Source organism: Dendronephthya gigantea, unplaced genomic scaffold, assembly GCF_004324835.1.
Source record: "Dendronephthya gigantea isolate DGI-Jeju-01 unplaced genomic scaffold, DenGig_1.0 000154F, whole genome shotgun sequence".
NCBI classification, from domain to species: Eukaryota; Metazoa; Cnidaria; class Anthozoa; order Malacalcyonacea; family Nephtheidae; genus Dendronephthya; species Dendronephthya gigantea.
The window spans coordinates 194,701-212,867 of NW_021163164.1; the positions used below are offsets into that span (position 1 = coordinate 194,701).

The following is an 18,167-nucleotide window of genomic DNA, read 5'->3' on the forward strand; positions in this document are numbered from 1 at the left end:
CACGGGATCAAATTTGATCGTTTAATTAACTGATTGCCTGTGGTATCATCGTATGGTGAAATGCGAAGTACGTAGGTAAATACTGTTCATGCACTTATTATATGTCCACATCATTATGTATAATATAGTCACAAAATACAGTACAGTGTTGCCGTTTTTATTCAGATCAATACTGTAGAGGTAACAATAAGTATATATGGGTATTTTTCATAGGCGATTAGTCCGTTTGAGATACTGAAGGTAATGAGATATTGACTGTAAGGTGATACAGAAGTAGATCAATGTGTGTGTAATAATAAATAGGTGTTCCGGAATCCAAACCGAGCATCTTTCCTATAACAAAATATATAAAATCACAAAATATTTTTGACCGACGACTGAACTTAATTTTTTTTTATGCTCACGTTTTACCCATGACACACGACATTTCACCCGCGACACACAATCATTAGTCCAACTCCAGGGTAGACGCTCAATATTAATAACAAATAAGCTGTCTAAATAGCTACATCAGCATTTAATTCGCTATTAGACTCCAAGACCTTTCTCAACGTTCACATCTGAATTGGTTACAAATTTCAGAGTATGCAAAACTGCCTAGAGCCTTGACCTTGCCTGTATATAGACCCTTATAATAAATATCGTCAAAATAAATTAATAATCTCGGTCCAGTATCACTGCATTGTATGCAGAATATGAACATATATATTTAAACTTTTTATATAATGAATATTGCCTCAAATTATACCTGTATTTGGCTGAATGCATGCCCGTAAGCGTAAAGCAAACACAGTTTATAAAATTCGTAGATTCTCCGGCAAAGATTCTCGACAAATACCAAATATCAGTCAGTTCAGGGGTATAATACATGTGTCTGTTCCTGAAATATGTGTAACTACACGTATGATGTCGTCATGGCCAAAATACTTGTAATATATATAGTAATGTAAATAAACCGCAGCTGCGATGGTTCTATTTATATGAATCTAAATCGTTCGTGATAAGGTTCAAACTAATATATACTTATTAACGTAGGCGAAATATGTAGCGGAGTACAGTGTATTCCTGGTCTAGTGCTTTATACATTCGTTGCATGTCTACCGAGTAGACCATCTAAATATTCTATAATATGCCTCGAACGTCCAGTCTTTTCTGGTCAATATAAACATCTGAATTGTTTCAAAATTTCAAATTACATTATTTCTAAAAACACCATTCGCTACTTTTTACTGATCTCTGTCATAAAAAATACTGCACACCGCAAAAATTAATTCGGTACTGTATCGAATGACTGGGCTTCGTAGTAACAAATATGTACTTTGTAAACAATATACTACACTTTTGGTGTTCACAGTACACAAGTATCTGTTTTGTACGATTTCCAACAGCATAAATAAGTATTTTATAATTGGGCATGAATTGGAGTGTCAGTCGTAATGTTGTCATAAGAAAAACCAGCCGTTACTCATGTATCCATCATTTATAAAATATGCCAATTTATGATTCATTTTTTTTATATCATGCGGCATTTGTTTATTTCGAAAATCAACCCTCGATGCAATCAGTTTTCTATAGCCATTTTCTCCCTACAGTCCTAAAACAACCTATTAAAACTAAAAGAAATTATACAAAAATCTGGAGATGTCGTTCACAATCGCAGTAATTCACACGTTGTAGCTAATTTGTTTTTATGCGAAATCCGACATATGAAAACCGAATTACAACAAATTACGACATGTGAAATACAAGGAATTATGTCATATGAATACCACCACCCTTTACCTCTGTATGCATGCATAGTTTAGGCCGGACTATGCCAATTTATATAGCTTTCGATTTCCACCAAGTATTATTATTTTGTACACGTCTCGCTCTGCAGGAAACTGACAAACTATATTGCGAAGTAATGGATGATTGATTTCTTTTGAAAATCATTCAAATTTTCATTCGTTTAAAGCTAACAATACGCAAGAATAATAATAGCATATAACTATATCATTCTCGACAAGATTTTGCTGTGTAAACCCTGTGTGTGATATATACCTTATAGAACGATTTCTATTTATTTTGATATTTGCTATACACGCGGGATTAAAATTGATGGGTTAATTAATTGCTGTATTTTGGTAGTTTCATCGCATGGTGGAATGCCAAGTACGTAAGTAAATACTATTCATTTGTTATATGTCCACGTACATCATTATGTATATACTGTCACAAAACATGCACGGTACAGTGTTGCCGTTTTTATTCACACCCAATACTGTAGCAGTAATATAGTATATATGGGTATTTTGCATAGGCGATCAATTAGGCTGTTTGAGATGCTGACTGTAAGGTGACTAAAAATTCTTGAGAAACCTTTAATCAGACCAAGCGCTTATTCCTATTTCCTAATATATTTCGATATGCTCATATATCCACAATTGTTGACGAAGCATGCACCTGTCTCTTTGCTTAGTATGTGCATGGTTAATTGCGGACCTAACGTTTTAATAAAACACGACGCGATTACCTCTAGAAATGTGGATTTCTTTTTGATTTACAAAATCGTAGAGAATTGAATAGAAGAGAATTGTTGCGTGCTTATTGTATAAAGAAGCGGTATTCGCAATGAGATCGGCTATAATTTGGGACTTCAGTGAAACGGATGAAGAATTACATGATAAGTGTATCCATTCGGGATAATAGAGTTTCCAACATCAGTATGCGAACCTTTGTAGTAAATTGCGTGCAAAGACGTATAGAATGTGCGGGCAGAGAATCACATTGTTGCATGTCAACCCATTCTATCGCCATACTGTCATGCAGTTATATATATATATATAAAATATGAAATGAAACGAAAAATTTAGCAGGGAAGTGTTCTTGATAACAATAACAAAATATTTTTACCCCACTGAACTTAAAACTATTTTTTGCTGATGGCTTTACCCACGACGCACGACATTTCACCCACGACACACGATCATACTCCATGTACGGTATAGATGCTCAATATAACAAATAGACCGTCTAAACACATCGGTATTTAATAGTTATTGTAGTTAATGTCTCCAAGATCTTTCTCAATGTCCACATCTTAATTGCTTATAAATTTCAGAACAAAACTGCGTAGAGCCTTGTATATACCTATCAATAAATACCTGTATTTGAATGGTTGAATGCCCCAAAGCGCAAAGCAAAACACAAGTACAGGGTGTCCCAAAAAAATGTCCCCCTATAAAAATCATTCTTGAGCGTTATTGTACCTATGGGAATTGAATTGAATTGTACATAAACGGTGCAAATTTATTCGTCAAAGTAATTAATCGCGATGATGGAAGCAAGCAAAACGATTTTACAAATGAATGGTTTTCTGCTTTTTTACATGAATTAACTGATTTAGCCTTTAGAAAAAGCTATGGGCCATGCCCTTCAATGTGTCCCCCATTTCGTTCGACACAAATAATTGTCCGTTTGTGCATGTGGCGTACTGCATTACGAATCATTTCAGGCTGCTGCCGTAAAACATTAAATTCCTCGATTATTCTCTGTCGTAGCTCATCGATGTTCTGGGGTGGAGTGGCAAACACTTTATTCTTAAGATATCCCCACATAAAAAAATCACATGGGATTAAATCTGGCGAGCGAGGGGGCCATTCCACATTATGTTGCAGCGCTATCACACGATTCTGCCCGAAAACTTCATTGAGGCGATCTCGAACTGCAACCAGACGATGTGCTGGAGCGCCGTCCTGCGCCCACCAGAGCCCTCGAAACATTCCTTCCCAATGTTGATTGTTGAAATGAATGGCAAGTTGAGGAAAAGCAAATTCATTGAGCATCTGAAGATATGCGAGGCCGTCCACATTTTGGTCAAAAAAGTAAGGGCCTAAAATCACGCCATTACCGCCCAGATAGTAAGCTTTACACGGGAATTCCTGCGTTCGAAGTTAAATGCCGGTGGTTGTCCCCTCGGTGCATATTCGCGCACGTTGTGGGAGTTAACTTCTCCATTCAATGCAAATCCTGCTTCGTCTCCAATAATGATGCTCTGCAAAAAGTTTTGGTTTCGACAGCGTTCATTAAACCATTGCGCATAGCGTAGTCGACGTGGCAAGTCGTCTGGCAATAGCTCATGCCGTACGTGCATTCTGTAAGGATGCCATCGTAAATCTAATCTTGTAATCCTGTTAAAGGTTGATTTTGAAACTTCAACAGGATTACGACGAGAGCTAACACCTCGTGGGGTTTCCGCTAGCAAAGCTCTCACAGCTGCAACGTTCGCTTCACTTCGACCAGTCTTTCGCCTGCCCGAATATCCCTTGTTGCGGTTTAAGCTTGTTTCCGTGTTTTGATACTTACGTACGAACGTTTCTCCTAATTGTCTTTTTACAAGGAGGATTCCGAGTGGGAAATTCGACTTTTGCACTTCGGTTACGCTTTGGGTTAACGTGTAATTTGTTACGATAAATACTCGCTGCTGTGATGTCAATTGAACCATTTTAAGGCATTCTTACTGGAATTAGTAATCAATTTGTAATTTCAAATTTTTGTGTTGCTGTTCGGTTTAGAAACTATTTTAATTTCCCAGAGGTATAATACCGCGCGTTCAACAAAAGATGAGTAATTTGTATAGGGGGACATTTTTTTGGGACACCCTGTATATAAAACTCGTATAGTCGTATTTTCGAAGATTCTCGACGAATATGTCAAACGAAACAAAATCGCGCGATTAGAAACTGCACGGGAATTGGGAAATTGTTTATGTGATAAAAAGAGTCCACAAGAGCCGTTTATGATCAATTTTTTGGTAGTTCTCTCCACTCCGTGTATTTATACTAACAGACGAATGATGAGAACAACAGCAAAACACTATCACGTCAAATAATTGTAAATACATGTGTCTGTTCCTGAATGACGTCATGGACAAAGCCATATTTTGTCGTCAAAGCCATATTTTGTAGAGCTTTTAATTAACGAACGAACGTTCAGAAGCACTTAAACTAAAACAGTGGATTAAAATTTAACCCAGGGTTAGCGCACTAGCGCACTTATACATTCGTTGTAACGAGTAAACCATATTATATAGACTAAATATTCTATAATGCCTCGAATGTCCAGTCTTCTCTATATAGTCAATACAGGGTGAGTGAAAAAAACCTGACACTTTGAAGGTCAAATTAGCCGCCAACTTATGGCTGGAATTTGACAATGCCCATGTGTACAATAAACAAGACGTGGTTAATTAATGCGATTGAACTAATTCAACGTGGCGCGCGTGTGCTAGAAAAACGATTTGATAAAACTGGGTTTTTTTTATTCACAGAGCTTAGAATGCATTTTAACTACAAAAGGGAACAAACCTTATGTTCTAGGTTAATTAATGGGTGCAATGTTTATGGGCTGGACTTGTTGTTATTGTCTTATCAGACAACTAAAATTGACTGTGTAAATGTACGATTAACTCATTCAATTTTTTGTCACTTACATACCATTAAAGCCCGCCGCACACGTGAGCTATTAGGGAACTTAAGCACTGACGTTTTTGAACGCAGCGACGGCTACCGGGAGTCAGTTTCACTTCCGGTAAATATTTTTTGAGTTTAGTTGTTGCCGTCGCGACTCGGCGCCAACCTGTAATGGGCTATTTTTCCGCGATGTCTCTAAAACGGCGCAAACAAGCTATAAAATTTGGCTACAAATGCATGGCAACTAAGCCTGGATTTAGAACGTCACTGTGGGTTCCATTGAATTACTCTATGTCCGTGATTATCGTATATAAAATCAGTAAATAAATTTGATATCATGCACATCTCCGGAACCGATTGGCCAAAGCGTTAAATCATATCGGAGTATCGACATGGATATGCGAGGCGGTTCAAGAGCATACACAGTCCTTTAAGTCCAGAACAGGTTGTTCTTTGTGGGCATTTAATTACAGTGTTTTCTGAAGAAATACATGGTTGCGCTTTTGTATTCTAAATTCTGCTAAACATTCAGCTTCGTTCAGTGTCATCCAGACAAAAAGGCAAATAATTGCTGTTTGGAAACTCTGGATTCCTTGAATCGTACGCTAAGTGCATTAAAATAAATTCTTCTTCCATCAGAATACTTTCTTCAAACAGTACTAAACAAAACTCTCTAGTTTCTCGAAACGAAGACATCTCCCGTCGCTGCAGTTTGCTTAAATGCTTTGAAATTCGCGGGGAACGGCATAGCAGTTTCCAGTGACGTTGCCGTTGGCTCGAAGAACGTCACTTGCTCAGTTAAGTTCCCTATTTGCTGAGGTAAAGACCACGCGTGGCTGTTAGCTCAGCAAGTTACTCTCGTGTGCGGATAGTTTTTCGTGAGGAATTCGCCTCGAGAGGCAAGTTTCTGACGTGTGCGGATGGTTTTCGGGCTGAGCTAACTGCCTCGCGAGGTCGTTACCTCAGCTGATAGCTCTCGTGTGCGGCGGGCTTAAACCAGAAATACATGCAAGTAGATGATTCCCAGTCTTCAAGGACTAAACGTTAAATGTTATTCTTCGAATGTTTATGCACCGACATTATTTGCAATGGAATAGTAGACGTTTTTAGCAGGCACATATTATTAGGAAAAATTTTGGTAATAGGCTAGACGTTACAATAAAAAAACTTTGAAGAGATTTGTTTTATAACACTTAGTAGTTAATAGATTATGTAAAATTAATATCCCCTTATATAGCATTTGATAGCTTATCTGTGATTTAAACTCTATACCTTTAATTATTTTTTTAATTTCCAGAAGAGAATGACTAAAGAAAGAATACTTGCATCATCAACAAACAATATTATTGAAATAATTTCACCTCAATATTGGATGTCATTCGAGTAGGTATATTACATATTTCAGTTTTTAATTTGTTGCATTGCTTGATTTCGTAGATTATCAAGACTTTTTTGTTTAACATCTGATTAGTGATTACTATAGTATTTCGCGTCATTCTGCCTGATATTCAGTGGCGTAGCCAGCCTGACGATTTTGTCCCGCTATGTAAATTTCAAGTCATTATAATTATTCATGTCTTTAGAAATCTATTGTTTTCACAGTCCGTGAGCATTAAAATATTAACATAGCGGGACAAATCGACAGGCTGGCTACGCTACTGCTGATATTACTCAAAGCATAATCTACAAGTACAAGTAGAGCTATAAATATGAATGGTCCCTGTGTCTTTTCTTGATGTCTTTAGTGTTTATGTAGCTACCGTATAAATGTTACAGCGTTGACTGACAGTGAGAATTCAGTATGTTGTTTCTATAGACGATTGAGAAACGTTTGCCTAGAAAGGAACATCTAAGGGTGGGTGTAGCATACGATATGGAAAGATTTTCCAACAACACTACCAGATTTATGGCAAAATGTTTGGGAAGCTTTGGAAGGTTTTGATAGTCAGCTTTCAATTTCTGTTTTGTTTTGATAATTTCAGATTTTGGCATGGCAGGTATCTGTGCAACAATTCATGGCGGTTCTTTCAAGATTTCCATTTTCGCGGACAAAGCTACTGCTAGGGAATTCATAGGAGCAGCGGCTGTAGTCTCAGTCGCACTGAGTGGAATATATGCGTTTTACAAGTATAAATCACGTGGACAGGAATTGGAGCATGCTATTAAAAGAGGCCTTGGTGGCGAAAGAGAAGATCAGAGAGTTCGCGATATACGACCAGGAAGTCTTCGCGTCTCCCTGGATTGCGTCACGGATAAAAGATTTCTCGAGGTTTTAGAAGATTTTAAATCCGGAAGAATGAAAGAACGCCTGAACAAAGAACTTACAAGTTTTGGTTTGGAAATTGAGGGATTGGAGGTAAAAATTGAGAATATCGAAGAAGTAGAAGAAAGAGCAGCAGCCATTAAAAGGTAATAGCGATTTCTAAACATGATTGCGAATTTGATTTATTTGTGATGTTATTGTGCATCTTCAATAGCCTCTTCTTTAATTGACACGGAACTCAGGGTCCCAGATTCAAAACTAAGTAGTAGTATTTATTTAAAGTAATGGACCTTTTGCATTATAAATACACTCTTACGCTCTATTATACTAAAATACATATTCCACCTTTCCTAAGACCGCTTTGAAAATTTCAATTACATCCATCATATAATAGAAACGATAACTCATTTAAATTGTTTGATATAAGCATATAGGATAAAGTTTGTCAATATTTTTATCGTAGCTCCGCCGTATTTGTTATTTAAAAACTTAAAGGTTCATTAGGGCCATTTATACGAGGAAAAATAAGTCGCGACCTATTTAAGACGCGACTTAAATAAAGACGCGACCTCGTCGTATCATATATCGTCGTTTGACCGTGAGGTGTTGCGCTTTTTCACCGGAAGTGACGTACATTGCAGAACACGATATATATATTAATATATATATATATATATATATATATATTATATATATATTATATTATATATTATTATATATAATATATATATATATATATTATTAAATTATATATTATATTATTATATATTATATATATATATATATATATATAGGCAAAAATGTTCTCCGTGTTTACTATACTCACCCTTCAACGGGCATATTCAAACCTAAGAATGTAAATTTGTCCCTTTCCCTCACCAGCTCACTCGTTAAGAGTGCCTAGGCCTTGGGACCCTAGGAGGCGGTTTAAAAGGAGAAAGGAACACACACACAGCCCAAGCCATACGTCCATCCAAAGCGTTCATCGGCTTTTTAACTATATTAACTATATTAATATATATTAACTATACTATATTAACTATACTAACTATATATTAACTATATTAACTATACTATATTAACTATACTAACTATATATTAACTATATTAACAATACTATACTATATTAACTATATTACGTATTTTTAACTATACTTATTTCCTGCATTGTAAGAATGTTCATGACGACGATGAGATGAGTTGTGTGGCACTTGGACATTTGATATGTTAAGAATGTACATTCTCACTGATAAATACGTAAAATCGATCTCTCACATTCAAGCCGATGAACGCTTTGGATGGACGTATGGCTTGGGCTGTGTGTGTGTTCCTTTCTCCTTTTAAACCGCCTCCTAGGGTCCCAAGGCCTAGGCACTCTTAACGAGTGAGCTGGTGAGGGAAAGGGACAAATTTACATTCTTAGGTTTGAATATGCCCGTCAAGGGTAAGTATAGTAAACACGGAGAACATTTTTGCCTATATTATTACCTGTGTTGCAACTCCAAATTTGTTTTGGAGCAAATCATGTTCAATATATATATATTAATATATATATTATATATTATATATATATATAATATAATTATATAAATATATATATATATATATATATATATATATATATATATATATATACATATATATTATATATATCGTCAGAAACGATATTAACCCTTGACGGGCATATTCAAACCTAAGAATATAAATTTACATTCTAGAGAGCCAATGAATAGCTTCGTTAATGTATGCCGCTTATAATATATCATTAACACGGCATAAGTGTAATCTTCGTTCCCCGAAATTATCCTTAACCTTAATCCTAATTAAATTATCCTTAATCCTTGACGAGTCTAGTCTGCGGTCAGTTTACGAACGCATGGCCAGACAGGCATTTCAATATGGATGCCAAGCATGCGTGGTTTAGCTCTAATTTAGAAATCCAATATGGCGTCCCATAAAAAAATGACCTGCGGCTAAAGAAAGGAATCCAGTCCGGCTATGATTGTCTACCTTATCTAGTCTGGGACCGGCTGCGGAAATTCTTAAAGGCAAAAACATTTAAAAATAAACCTATCCCACACCGTAAACCCTAAAACTAACCAGAAGGTATTGTAGATTCAATGGACCTTTTGCATAATAGACCAACTTTTGATTTAGGCAACAAAAAGGAAATTTCCGAAAAGAGCATACTAAATTTAGTTAAAACAAAATTGGCTTCTTTGCATTGCTATATTTTCCGTAATACTTGACATTTTGCGGCTAAACTTGGCAAATATACTGATAATGATGATTGATTTCCTTCTGAATTGTTACCTAGATCGTAAGTTGGTCTATTATGCAAAAGGTCCATTATTGCAACATTGAAAAAGTTTAAAAAAATATTTCGCACACAGAACGAGCTCATTACCTTTCGACCACCGGATAGCTGCTTAAATTTTCCGTAGTTTAGCTGTATTTATAGTGCTCAAGAACGAAAAAGAATTCAAACAGACGTGGTTACAAAGCTATACAATAAACAAGCCGGACTACATTCCTTTCTTCGGCCGCAAGTAAAGAAACGAGTGGGGAATTATTAAAATTCGCCTTCAATTTAACCTACAATTGAGAAGTCATGTTTGTCCACGTCCAAAACACCATTCATTTTATTGATCTTTCACCGCTGAAAATTTGAGGACAAGTCTAGTTGCCCAAGTATGTTCCCGAGAAAGAATATTTTTACGATTGAAATTTTATAAGAAAGTATATACTTCGTACATATTAGGTACCTTACTGCTCCAATTTCTGCTCGTTGTTGGCACGCATCGCCAAATATCCACGTCAGAGCTGGTAAACACTCTATAGCTTTATCCCCGAGCGGGCGCGGAGCGCCGAGGCTACTAATTCCGTTCGGGGATTAGGAATTACACCCGGAACCCGGGAGAACATAGCGGAATCCAAAGTTGTCCAAATTCTATGTCATGCACGGTCGACGTTGGGTGGTCTGGGTGGTTTTGTAAGTTATGCGCATGCGCAAGTAACGACTGGTAATCATCAAACGTTCTCATTGGCTAAGACAGAAAGTTTGTATTTCAATGAAAACGTCAGCAATTTAACTGTCATTTCGTAAACCTTTTTGTAAAAGCGTTTCATAAACTTTGTGCAAAACAAAACAAGAAGAAACGAGATATATGAAGCATGTCAAAACAAAGCCGTGTAAGAGAAATAATTCATAATCTGCAAGCTTATAAGTGTTTTCAAAGGGTATATAGCAACGTGTTTACTTTGTTAGTTTGTTTATTTCGTATTAATATGTTTAGCGGTAAGGATGAGCTGTATTATTATAATTTTCAGCTTTGTATGCCGTTTATTTGTTTAATTTTCAGCTTTGTATAATTTTCAGCTTTTTATACAAACGCATAAACCTGCAAGGCTATTACACCTTTGCTTTAGCTTCAAAAAGTGTTTTTGAAAGTGTAATTTCCATTTTGATATAAAAATACACACTATATTAAAGTATAAAACTTTTAGCCGTTAACTGCATTACAGAATAAAATAACATTTGAGGTTTTTTCTTTGTCTCTGAAGATTTTGTACTATTTTAACCGTTTGAAATTTCGATTTAAACCATTACTTAATTGCTGCTGGTATATTTATAACGCAGCAAAATTGAACGGGCAATGTTTACACTAGCTTTATGAATATTTTTGTGTCAGTGAATGATGGAAACATAAACTATAATATACACGGTAAAATGATATACACTGTAAAATGATTAAATATACACGGTAAGACTGACTTGAGTTTTGTGTCATTTCATAATATAAGTTTAGCACTTTAGGTCAGGTTAGCTCAGGAAATTGTGTACTTTGTTTGAAATAGCGAGGGGTTGCTGCATGCATGTATTTCTAATTTACATCGCATTTTAGAAGCTTAAAATGACGCTTAAATGTGTTCACCAACGCGATGAAATACATCAATTTCGTTAGCTGTTGCTATGATACAACTGCCAATGAACTAAATTAATAATGAACTTAAAACTGAACCGCGCGAGCCCACAAGCCTCACCGCTTACCGGCCAACTGGAATAATGTTTGTATTTTACAGCAAAATGGGAAAAACTGGGAATGGAAATGCACAAGATATAACAACTGATTTAAATTCGAAGGAATCAGAAACGTATAAGAAATCGCCAGATGTAGGCGGAAATAGTGAAGAGAGAAACGACTTACCAAGGGAAGGTAAGGTGTTACACAAATTTTTTTAACAACTCTAAATGTAAACGAATTAGCGGAATTACTGCCTGGCAGAGTCTTCACTCACGAGTCACGACCATAAATGTATTGTGGCGCATATATATAGTGGTAATTAACAGGCACATGAAGCAAGATTCAATGGCGTATTAAGTACTTGCCCGGTTTATACTGGAGACGTATCATCCGTCTGGACGAACTTGGGCATGCGAAAGAAAGTTCGTCTTCTATAGTTCGACTGTGCGTAAACACGGGCAAACATGCAGACCGATCATCCGTCAACACGATGTTTCGTCTATTTAGATGAATATATATCCGCATAGATTTTTTCCGCACAGTTCGTCTATATTTATAGACAAAATTGGCTAGTTCGTCTTGACGCATCATTCGTCTGTTAGTATACGGAAAATTCATCATAAAACGGTTCTTGTGCACTCTTTTTACACAATAAATAATTTCCTTGCCATGCACATCCGTTCCGAATATTTCCTGTGCATTTTCTATATAAACGCGCGATTCTGTTTCGTTTGACATATATTTGTCTACATAGTTCGTCTTCATAGTTTGTCTTGTCTTTTACTCTGCCAGGCGGACCATTCGTCCCTAGTAAAAATCGGACTATTGATAATTGGGCGGACACATATTCATATATTCATGTTAACAGAGTTTAAAGACAATTAATTTGAAAAGAAATTGATCATGCAGAGCATGAATATGGATATGCCACTGGCAAGATGTATCGAAAATATAACACTTTTTTTACAAAACCATAAACAACTAAGTTTTATATATTTGTTTCTTGAACTTAGCGATCCCTGGCGATCTTTCAAAACATTCACCTCCAGCCTTAAAAAGGGAGAAAGGTGAAATGGAACAGTCTGACCAATCTTCAGAAGCATCAACAATCTCTCATGCCACCGTTAAGATAACAAACACAAGGAATGAGAACGCACAAACACCTACTCAAAAATACAGTTTAAAACATGCACGAGCAATCGATAACCACACATATAGCGACAAACAATTAACATCCAAACCAGAAATGTTTAATTACATTATTAAATCGTTAATGATAGGTAATTACCCAGTAAGTGAATTAAGAATAAAACCGCAAATTTCAAATGATTGTGATTCAAGTGAAAGTGACGAAGAGGACCTTGGAAGATTCAATCCTATGGATGCAATACTTGATTTATTTCAACGTTCTGATGATTCTTTGAGACGTTATCTCGTCAATAAATTATCTGCGCGTCAACTCAGCGTCCCTTTTCTTCTCCCTGACCCCGAAGCACCTACCGTCACAATTCTGTTATCAGCGTTAGAGAACATCACTAAGTGCTGGAAAGATGGGACCAGCACAAAACAAGTGTTTGCGACAGAACATCCATTTCCAGTGGTTTCTTTTATCCGAATTGGCGAACCTACCATGTCCAAATCATTGTTGATTAACAAAATCATGAGTGACGGAGACAGTTACCATGACTACTTCTTCCACAAAGACATGAAAGGTGGCCATGTTGAAAGAAAATTCGTGGATGGTTTGGTTGAGTTAATTTGGTTTCTTCCTGGAGGGAGTGAGAAACAAACATTACGAAGTGAAATTTGTTTTGCAAATCTTCGCGGAGATGCCAAAAGTTTAAAGAAGCAGCTTGACGTCCTCTTAAAGATTTCCTCCGTGTTATGTATCTTATTACCTTCTATTTATCCAAACGAAACCGACAAAACCATCCCGAAAGATTTTTTGCAAGAAGCTTTAATGCGTTTTAAAGGAAAAATCATCCTTATTTTTAACGAGGAAATACAACAAACTAATGCGAAAACATATTTCGAAAATTTGACCCGTGAAAAGTTCCTCTTGATCACGAAAGCGGGAAAAAGGAATGAAGAACGATTCCTCCAGGAAATAAGGAAAAAAATGCAGAGAAATATAAATGGGGGGGAAAAATCACCTCTTGTACAGCTGCGATCACATCTACGCGACGCTGACATTTGCTTTGACGATGTTTCCTATCAAATTAAATTGGAATGGCTAATGAAATTGGAAATTGAGAAGGCTAAACCTCTTCTGAAATTGCAAACACATATTCCACAATTAGCCGAATTGGAGCGCAAAAAATATTGTCCAAAATCTAGCAGCAATGACGATGACATCAATGAAAATATCCACAACGAGAAGATGGCTCAAAAAGAATCCTTCCGGCAGATGGATGAAGGAATTGTCGAGTGTCTGAATAACATTACAAAGAGGGATGAAAGTCGAGGATATTTTAACATGAATAAGATAAAACATCATTTGGATATAATGTCCATTCAAACCGTGACTGAATTCCAAAGCAGCTCTCGCGAAGTTTTGCCCAAATTTCCAAAGAAAATAGTGTCGCCAAAGAAGTTGGACAAACAATCCTCTGAGATGTCAAATTTCAAAGAATCAACAACCAAATGTTCTTTTGGTATAGAACACTTCATCAGAGAACTTGCTCAACTTCACCAGCTGGACGAAAGTAAATACGACTATGCAGGTGATGCTGCGGACATGTTGCTCTCAGGACAACCTCTTGAGATACTAGATGGTGATTCCTTTTACATTCCACTGGAATGGTTTAAAGCCGTATATACTAAACTAGATAATAAGACGAATAATGCTAAGATATTTGTCGTTTCGGTTGTTGGAGTTCAAAGTTCAGGTAAGTCAACAATGTTAAACACGATGTTTGGTTTAGAATTCACAGTCAGTGCTGGTAAATGTACTCGTGGCGTTTTTGCTAGTCTAATACCTGTAAGTGGATCGGTTAGGTCTGAGTCAGAGTTTGATTATATTTTGGTCGTTGATACTGAAGGTTTAACAGAATCCGCTGATCACGAGTCACGGGAACATGACAATAAGTTAGCGACTTTTACAATCGGTGTTGCTGATGTTGTTATAGTGAATATATTCGGTGAAAATTACAATGAAATAAATGAATTTTTGCAAATAGTAGTCTATGCTTTTTTAAACATGAATGTTGTCGACCAAAAGAAGAAGTTCTGCAAATTTCTCCATCAAAATGTCGTAGCCATAGATGCCGGTGATATATTGACCCTAAAACGTTTCAAGCTCAAGAAAGATCTCAACGAAATCACAAGGCTTGCAGCTATAAAAAACAGTTACAAATGTCAAACACTTGATGATATTTTATCATTTGATGTAAATGAAGACTTTTTTTATATGCCAAGTCTTCTGCAGGGAAGCCGACCAATGGCTCCAGTGAATCCTGAATATGGAAGAGCAGTTCAGAGGGTGAAAGAAAACATTGTGAAACAGATGTGTTCAAAAGAAACTTTAAAACTTTCTTTTTTACACTTTCGCGAAAGGGTCTGCAATCTGTGGGAAGCAATACTGACCGAAGAGTTCACATTTACGATGCGCAATATAATTGAGATAAGGGCTAGCAAGTCATTAGACGAAAAACTATCCCATGAGATCGCGAATATAATAGTTATAGGAATGAAAAAGCTAGAAAAAGGTATCAAGGAAACTCTGGTAGGATGTAAAACGCGAGAAGATCGAATAAAAGAATGGGAAAAGACACAAGTGGAAGAAAAGATACAAGTCGAAGCGAAAAAATTGAAGGATGACGTCAAAGAGTCGATGAATGAATTTTTTAAAACTAACGAGGACAGGGAATATCTTGCAGAGCGGAAACCGGAGGTTATGAAAGCTATTGAGCGTCAGGCGGATAAGGAAGAGTCACAGGTGTTCAAAAATTGTCAATTAACCTTCAATAGGTTACAGGATTCACAAGAAGTCAAAGGAAACATAGCGGAATGGGAAAGTAGTTTGAGGGGTAAAGCTAAGAAACTCGTATCGTCTAAGCCCGATATTGATGACAAGGAATTTGCAAAAGAATGGAATAGATGGATGGAAGATGTTCCAGAATATAAAGAAAGATACGATATCAATAAGGATATGGTGGAAGTGCTTTGCACCACAGATGCTCTATTAGAAGTGGAAATGAGCAAGAAATTAAACCAACAAGAAAAAACGATATCAAACTTTAAAGAAATTGCTCCAATAATTAATAATGACCGACTTATCTGTAACTTCGACGAAATGGGTACGTTGAAGGACCAGGCATGGGAGCTATGCCACTCTGACTCTAAAACCATCTGGAAGGTCGCTAAAAGAAAAGCACTGCAGTTTGCGGAGGAGAAATCAAACTTAGGAGCAAGATGTACACGTGATGACCTAAAAGAAATGTACTTTAAGGTGATCTCGACCATAAATGAAGAAACCGAAAGATCTCCAATGAAATTCCAAAATTCTTTAAAATGTGATATCTTGCTAAATGTTTTTGCCAATGCATGTGAAATTTTCGAAAAAATGGAAAAACGTTTCATTCAAGAACGAGACATTCGAAGGCATCTTGAAACTGAACTACGACCTCAGTTAAAAAAATACGTTGAAAATGTTCGCGAAAGGAAAACAGATGAATATACAGCTGCGTATAAGTTTGTTGAAACACTTAAAACTCCAATTGAATCAGAGCTGCAAAAAAACATGGGTCTAAAGGTGGCAGAGCGGATGTTGAGTAAAGAGATTTACAGAAGCAAAAGTAAATTTCATGCCAATGTTCTAATCCAACTTGGAAAGGAATGTAAATTCCCATTGTACGTACAGTATCTAAGGAACCCAGTTGACTTTCTACGAGCGAAACTAGAAGAGTCATTTGAAAGCGACTGTAAAAACAGCCTGCTTCTCGAGGATCAAACATCTATTTATGAAAAGGAGATCAAGGAGATAGAAAATGAAGTTTTAGCAGCTATTTCAAGTTTTGTGAGCAAAGGGTCGGCTTGGATTCAGCGATTTGTAATCGAGCCTTTAGAAGATATCGTAGTTGATCTAGAAGATGTTGACGAGTTTCAGGCCGAAGTTGAAAAATTGATAAAGGATTTTGGACAAACGTTAATAAATCGCGGGTTGGATCGTGAAACTATTCAAAAGTGGGATCCACAACCGGTCGAGGTCTTATTTAACAAAATGATGGGATGTCAAAGTCTTTGCCCATTCTGCAAAGCTTTGTGTGATCTTAGCGTTGAAAATCATTCTGGTAAGCATTCAACAAAATTTCATCGCCCAGAAAGCATACACAAAGGTTACAAAGGCTGTACAACAAATATTTTACTTACTGAAATTTGCACAGAAAGTGTTGCTGGTAATGGTCTTTTTCGAAACCCTGATACACAAGGAAAACTTCATTATTACAAAGAATATCAGTCAGTTAATGATTATTATGGATCTTGGTTAATTCCCGAAGATAAATCAAGTATGACATCCAAGTATTTTCAGTGGTTCATGGCAACCTTCTCGAAGCAATTAGCAGAACACCACCGTGCCAAAGAACCCGATATTCCAAAAGCATGGAAACGGATTACGTTTAAGGAGGCAAAAGCACAATTGCAACTTGAATACAACCTTTAAATATAACGCCAAATTCTGAAAGAGAACCAGTCCCAAACCCTTTATGCATGTAAACAAATATATGCCGAGTTTTTGCGCGTTTAGATATTAGTTTACTGTAAAAATTAGATCTTTAAAAATTACATTACTGTAAAAGTAACTTTGCTGAAAGAATCTAGTAACTCCGCGCCAAGTAAATCAGGACTTTCTTTGGTAACTGCTTCCTTATAATAATATTTATGTATAACTCAGTAGGCATAACATTGGCAGTAACTGCAACTTATTTTTACATTAAGGCAGAATATTTTTTATTGAAACTCATTTAAGGACACGATAAAATTAAAATTTTAGCAATCCATTTACTATATAACAATGACAAAAATATTACAACAAGAAATAGCTGCAAACAAATTTACATGCATTACTACATGTCAAGTGGTGGTTGAAGAAGAGTTGGTTGCTGCTTTAGTGGTCTCAAAGTGGGTTGCTGCAAAAAGCATACGGCGATGACTAAAAAGAACAGGAATTTTCCTGCATGCAACACTTATACTCTACTTTATTCCTATGAAGTTTTAGGTTGAATTTTTCAGATGTACATAAGTCTTCGACATAGTAAATATTGCTTATTGTCATAAGAGTTATTGTCATAAACGATTATGAATTAAACACTTACAACATAAAATAGAATGACACAATTAGAGGGAATGAAAAATATTCGTGAGCATGGTTTAGCGCGATGTGTTGAAAAATCAGATTAAATTAATCGCCATTTGTGGTCTGTTGAA

The 18,167-nt window shown here is 36.3% G+C and overlaps 1 protein-coding gene across 1 annotated transcript; it reads left to right on the forward strand.

Annotated features, from left to right (window-relative positions):
* LOC114537243 (interferon-induced very large GTPase 1-like) lies at positions 1-17,403 on the forward strand. The gene is made up of 5 exons (XM_028558379.1): positions 1-67; positions 6,751-6,836; positions 7,436-7,862; positions 11,800-11,933; positions 12,755-17,403. Exons 3-5 carry the CDS (start codon positions 7,444-7,446, stop codon positions 17,401-17,403), a joined length of 5,202 nt encoding a protein of 1,733 aa, XP_028414180.1. The 5' UTR covers positions 1-67; positions 6,751-6,836; positions 7,436-7,443.
* The last annotated feature ends 764 nt before the right edge of the window (positions 17,404-18,167 follow it).

What these genes read in the sequence shown, in the direction of transcription:
- LOC114537243 (XM_028558379.1), top strand. Translation starts at nt 7,444, where the DNA reads ATGGCAGGTATCTGTGCAACAATTCATGGCGGTTCTTTCAAGATTTCC. An exon ending in AGAGCAGCAGCCATTAAAAG is followed by an intron (nt 7,863 to 11,799) that starts GTAATAGCGATT and finishes TGTATTTTACAG; the next exon opens with CAAAATGGGAAAAACTGGGA. An exon ending in AAACGACTTACCAAGGGAAG is followed by an intron (nt 11,934 to 12,754) that starts GTAAGGTGTTAC and finishes TCTTGAACTTAG; the next exon opens with CGATCCCTGGCGATCTTTCA.